This window comes from Lactuca sativa, chromosome 3 (assembly GCF_002870075.4).
Source record: "Lactuca sativa cultivar Salinas chromosome 3, Lsat_Salinas_v11, whole genome shotgun sequence".
In the NCBI taxonomy this organism is placed as follows: Eukaryota; Viridiplantae; Streptophyta; class Magnoliopsida; order Asterales; family Asteraceae; genus Lactuca; species Lactuca sativa.
This window is the reverse complement of record NC_056625.2, coordinates 244,246,545-244,253,083: the sequence shown is the minus strand read 5'-3', so window position 1 is coordinate 244,253,083 and position 6,539 is coordinate 244,246,545. Positions and strand designations below refer to the sequence as shown.

General features: G+C 37.0%; 1 protein-coding gene across 1 annotated transcript; it reads left to right on the top strand.

The window, feature by feature from the left end:
- The first annotated feature begins 2,797 nt into the window (after positions 1–2,797).
- Positions 2,798–4,911, top strand: LOC111883530 (F-box protein AUF2). Its single transcript, XM_023879854.3, has 2 exons — positions 2,798–3,903; positions 4,618–4,911. The coding sequence occupies exon 1, from the start codon at positions 2,909–2,911 to the stop codon at positions 3,896–3,898; it is 990 nt and encodes a 329-aa protein (XP_023735622.1). The 5' UTR covers positions 2,798–2,908; the 3' UTR covers positions 3,899–3,903; positions 4,618–4,911.
- Positions 4,912–6,539: the final 1,628 nt, after the last annotated feature.

The following is a 6,539-nucleotide window of genomic DNA, read 5'->3' as shown; positions in this document are numbered from 1 at the left end:
TATAAGCACAAATCGTGGTGAGTTCCCCCAAAATACCAACACCCAAACATAAAACATAAACAAATAACAACATACTATGGTTCCAATCAACAATCGGGTTGGAATGCCAACATACTATGGGTCCAGTCAACCATCGGGTTGGAATACCCTAGGCCCTCAACCATCGGGTTGGAATGCCAACATAATATGGGTCCAGTCAACCATCGGTTTGGAATACCCTAGGCCCTCAAACATCGGGTTGGAATGCCAACATACTATGGGCCCAATCATCCTTAGGATGGAGTACCCTCGGGCCCGTTCAACCATCGGGTTGGAATGCCCTGCCCTGTTGGCTTACACACAAAGCAGAAAAGCCTCAACCACTGACCAAACATGTGCACATATAACAGATAATCATATGACAGTCTATAGCCAAACAAACAGATCTACATATCACTAAGCATAGCAACATCCTATCTACCTTGATACCGATCTAACAGATCATAACAACATAGCAACATCCTATCTACAAGGATACCGATCTAACAGATCATAACATTATAGCAGCATCCTATCTACCAGGATTCCGATTTAACATATCATAATATCATAATAACATCCTATCTACCAGGGTTACGATCTAACAGATCATAACCATACAATAGCATGCATAACATGATATAATTCCAATAGGTCGACATTAGTGCCTTCGACCCGCAAATACAGTGAGGGCAACTCACCTCGAATGCAGAAGCTCCCCAAAAGAAAATCCTTAGTTGCTGCCCTACCGGCTTCCCGAGCTATCAATACCAACAACACAGTTCCATGCTATAATCTATAATCCATACTTGGGGTAAAATGACCATTTTACCCCTAACCCAACATCAACCAAAACCGAGGCCCACAACCAAAAGATCCATAAAGGCCCACTAATGGCCCAATTTTCCAAATTGGGCCCAACCCCATATGGGCCTTATCCTAAGCCCATAATTTTCCTTATTACAATTCAGATTACTTCAAGCACCCCTTGGGACAAACTTGGTCAAATAAATAAATCAAAAGTCAAAGTCAATGGTCCAAGTTGACCCAACTCGTCGAGTTTCTCCATCAACTGAACAGATCAGGAAAACCAAGTCAACTCGCTGAATTGACCACAAACTTGCCGAGTTCCTCTATCAATATGAAAATATCGGGGAAAACCGAGCCAACTCACCGAGTTTATCCAACAAACTCGTCGAGTTTGTCGGAAACCTACCTGTTAATACATTAAGAACTTAATCAACAAGGACATGACTCCAAATCATAGATCTGACTTCCTTGAGCTAGAAAACCATGTAAAGTTGCAAACTTTATGTTCATGCATGTCTAAATGAAGCTCTTAAGCTTGGGATGGACTTACTAATTGACTTAATGCATACATGACACCAAAATCCTCATAAAGTTTGCACCTTTAAGCTCAAGGGTATCAAAACCAACTCATATATGAAGGAACAACCCCTAAAATGACTTTAATCCATCATTATCCCCAAAAAGAGGCCAAAACACAACAAAACCCAAAATAAGGAGATCTAATCATCCATAAGTCAAGGTATGAACTTGATACCTTAAAGTGAAGGCAAGAAATGGAGTGATTTTGGATCTAAGACTTCCTTCTCCAAGATAGAAACTTCAAGATCTTCTAATTCCTTCACAATGCATAAAATGAGCACCAAACTTCCTTCCAAGGCTCCAAAAACTTGATAATGGAGGCTACAACTCGATTTAGGGTTTGGACAACAATGGAGGCTGATAAGGAGGCCAAAAGAAAGACTTAAGGACTTTAAATAGGGTGCAAGACCCTAAAAATTAGGGTTTCCTTCCCAGCTTGCCAAGTCGTTGAGTTGGTTCGTTAAACCTTCGCGATCCATCCATCTTCAACACAACGAGTTGGTCCCTCTAACTCGTCGAGTTGACCTAGAAATAGGGTTATTCTCAACGATTCCTCTTCAAGATTTCGGATGTTACACACGAAGAGGTTAAATCTTCTCTAGATAGGTTAGGGTTTCGAAAAGAGGCTCAAAGGGTAATGGAGGTTGAGAAATGAGGGGATCATGGGTCATAATGATGCTTAAATAGGGTCCAAACCCTAAAAATTAGGGTTTGTCCCTGGACGACATACACCTAACGTACTAGAAGTATGCCCAGCGAACGCACACCCCCCACCCCCTCTCAAAGTTTCACTTTACACCTCTTGGGACCAAATTTGCAAAGTATTTACACACTAAGGGTCAAAATGAAAAACACCTTAAATTGGGTGTTACATACTATCTTGACTCTATTTTATAAGTTATTTACATAACAATCTGGTGGTTAATGAAGTGTTGGAAGTTGTGGGATTCATTAGAGGTAGAGGGGTGTGGGAGTTGGGATGGAATGAGGTTCCATGACTTAAATGTTCTCAGAGATGAGGGTTGGGATGGTTGAGTTTTCGGCAAAATTCGAAAAGATGAGGGATGAGATGGTTAAGTTTTCCGACGATTGTAAGTAGTTGTATTGGCTCAGCTGAGTCACAATTAGGAGATTGCGAGTGGTGTGACAACGACTATTTTCCGATTAGAAAAGAGAGATCGACAACCGGATGTTTGTCACTGTAGGGTTAATGTGGTCTTCATATGCTGTAATAAGAAATTAAAAAAGTTAGAATAGTCTCTTTCATATGCTGTAATAAGAAATTAAAAAAGTTAGAATAGTCTCTTTCATATGCACCAGGGACGAAAATTGCAATTTACTCAAAATAATAATAAATCAGGTATTTGTTGTACAAAGAGCTGAACAAGTAATGAGTTCTCGACATGGATATAATCTGTTTTAGCAACTCATTGTAAAATATGGAGGACGATTAGGGTTTCCGTATCCCGATGAACGAAACCATTGATCACTATTCTGAACAATGAAGAACATAGAGAAATACCGCAAAGAAGATGCAGATGCTTCGTCTCCATTTAGTCGCTTACCAGACGAAATCATCCTCCAAATCATAAACAAATTAATCGATTTGAAAACCCTTGGCTTTTGCTATCTGGTTTCCAAGCGTTTCTCCTCGATTGTACTTCAAGTGGATGCCATTTCTTTCACTGTTCCTTTCATAGACCCTAACGTTCCCGATAAGAACACCGTCGATGACGTCGCTGCAAGTAGGCCGTTTCCGCCCATGGTTTCTTCGTTTTTTGGTGTATCTTTTCTATCTGCCTATACGTTTTTGAGCAAGTTTAAAGGAGTGAAGTCCTTGTGTATCCAACTGGCATCTTTCGGTCACAGAGCTATTGAGAATCGTTGTTTGTTCAAGTGGAAGGTTAAGTGCGGGAACAGAATCGAATCGTTTATGTTTCTGTCGCCACATTCAGTTTATGATAAGGATGGATTATCTCTTAGTGGAAATGGGGATGGAGAAGAAGAAAACCTGGTAAATCATGGTATGTTTAGGCGAAATTTTGAAATTTCGTTGCAGTGTCTGGAGGATGTGATTGCGTGGCATATTATGTTGATGGACATCGTTAAGGATCTCCCAATGTTGGAAGAGGTATCAATTACTGATTCAGGGAGAAGAGGGAGGCTTTCTTTAAGTGGGGAAAAGCTCATTGAGGTGAAGGAATGGGTAAACTCAGCTTCAAAAGCTGAGTTTAATCGTGTAGAGGTTCCTACTGTCATGAGTAATGGTTACATCCCCCTTTTGAAGTTGCCAGTTTCAGGGTATGTGATGAAGGGGATATATTTTGGTGTAATGAAGATGAAAGATCTTGAGGGTGGAAATGATGGTCTTATGAAGATTGAGGATGCTTCTGAAGATAAAGAAGAAGCTGCATATACTGAAGCTGTGATGGAAATTTTGGAGAAGCATATGGGCATGACGCTTACTTTGGTTGATGGTGTTTTAGTATGAATCAGGTGTGTTCTCTCATTCTCTCAACCTCGAAATAAGTAAGCAATATTCTTACTTAACGATTACTATTGAAGACTTGAATCCCTCACCCGTAAACATTTCCATTAACATATATAGTTGTTCTTTGAGTGACATTCATCACCACTTCTTGAAGAGACTAATCACTTAGGTTGTATATTGAGACTCTTTTATTATTTGCAATTGAATATGTATAAAGTTAGAACTTGTTCTTTATGTCTATTGTCTTAGGTCATCTGTCTCAAGTCTCTAAGTTTAGATTTGAAATTAATCAAGAAACATAATTAAAGCTATTGGGTTTTAATAAAGATCTTTCATTTGCCTGTTCACTAAGTTTGTCACATGTATAGCCATAAAGTTGTTCTTATTCATCATCTCCAAGGATAAGAACAAGGCATTTTTCATCTAAAAACTATGAATTAAGATTACAAAGTGAAGCACTCATAAATCAATTTTATAGAAACTTCTGAGATTTGTATATGCTTCATAACGTGAACCAAGTAGCATGAATCATTTGAGTGTACGCTTTTTTTTAGAGGTAATCTTTAGAAGGGTTTTGAATACTAGAAAGAGGGAGATTTATTAGATTTCAATACTAGAACAGTGAGTTATTTGTTAAGTAAAAATACAAGTTTGCAAGAAAATTGTTCACGCATTATCTTACATATTATGTTTATGTATGACCTGTGTTGTGTTTTCAGGTACAGATGCAAAGTTCAATTAACAACTGACAAAGGACAATATGAGGTAGATTGCTATATATTAATTGATAGAAAGAACCAATCTTTGAAACAACTTTTTGGTATGTAAGTGATGCATAGATAGCTCTATTAAGTAACATCTATATTTTATATAGAGAGAAAACTGTAAAATTGGCCCTTGTGGTTTGTAGTTTTCTTTGGATGGATTTCAAATAGCTTCCAACTTGCAAAACTTTTGGACAGGTTTCCATTTAGCATCCGTATTTTAATCTTAATTTGTTAAGTTTGGTTAAATGACTATTTTACCCTTATATATATATATATATATATATATATATATATATATATATATATATATATATATATTGAAAACGATTATTCTAATAGAAAACCCTCATTTCGCTTATCCGCTACGTATCGACATAAGGGCAATATGGGAAATTCAATAAATAAAGAGCATCTTTGATATGGCATTTTGGGCAGTTTAGGTTTAAATTATGTTAAGAGGCTTAGCTTATACGTTGCTGGGAACAATCAATAGATGGTATCTTTTGGGTGCAAACTGGAATTTATTCGCTCAAGCATTACGAATCTTATTCAGTTTGGCCTTTTGGGTGTTATTTTGAGTGATTAATCAAATATAGTGAATTGCTCCCACTAGTCCACCTTTGTTTTTAGAAGGGCAAATGACACACAAACCCTTAAGTTTGTTAGAAATGTGCATATTTATCATTTTGCATATTTTAGGTTCATTAAAGTCGAGGGTAGCAACCTTTTTTCAAATATATATTTTTGCTTATTTATGGTTCGAATGCTTATGTTTGGCAGAAATGTTAGGTTTTATCGGGTGAAACCTAAAAAAAAGGTAAATTTGAAAAAAAATAGTTGCAAACATTAATTAACCTAAAATATGCAAAAGGGTAAATAAGTACATTTGTTTCAAACTTAAAGGCTTTTTATGTCATTAGGAAAATGACACAAATGCCCTACGAACTTTTTAGAGTTTACCCATTGAGTCTCTAAAGTTTTCGTTGGGCTTTATGGGTCCCTAAACTAGGATATGATCTACTTTTTTAGTTTCTGTCAATTTGTAATAGCAGGTTCAGTGACTTTTTAGACCAAAAAGACTCACATTGTGTCCATATAAAGCCCAAAAAATAAGTTTGGGGATCGGTTCGTACCAAAAAACTTTCTTTTTCTTCTAAAGCCAATTCTCACTCAATTTGTACCCTCATGAACCAAATGCTCATCAACATTTTATTCAACCATTACAGCCACCATAACCCTCCTTAATCACCATCGAATCAATATCACAGTTGGAGCACCCTTATTCCTCTCATTTGTCTCGTGAAATAAGCCACCATTAGAGCACCCATAAGCTACAAAAACCACCAGTCAGTCACCATAACCAATCACCTGCAAATCGAAGAAAAAAAGAGACGAACTCTCGTTTTCTCTGTAAACCTCATCAAACCCACCCATCTTTCTCACAAAAACCACATAACAAATCACTTGCTTACATTTTGCTCTCTTTACGTCATATTTGGATATGGACTTAAAGCTTAAGAGTTCTGACTAGCATCTACATCAAGTTGACTTCATGTTGGTGTCTCAAAGGTTCCAAATTCTTCATCAACTTTCAAGCCTCCTAAGAGGACCCAAAGAACAAAAAGGGTTGTTATTTCTTCATCTTTTCTTTGGTTGGTCTTGTTTTTTTTCCAAACTTTGTAAGAAGACCTTTGGTGGGTTATAAATTTGTTTTACGTTACGCAAATTATCAAGTCTCCTGTTGCTAAATTTTATGTTTTTGAAACTAATTTTTGAATAAAAACTCAACAATTGGTATTAGAGCCATCTTGCAAGTTTGGTTAGATTTTTTTAATTTTTGGAAATCTTAGTTTTTGAAGAATATGGATAACTTG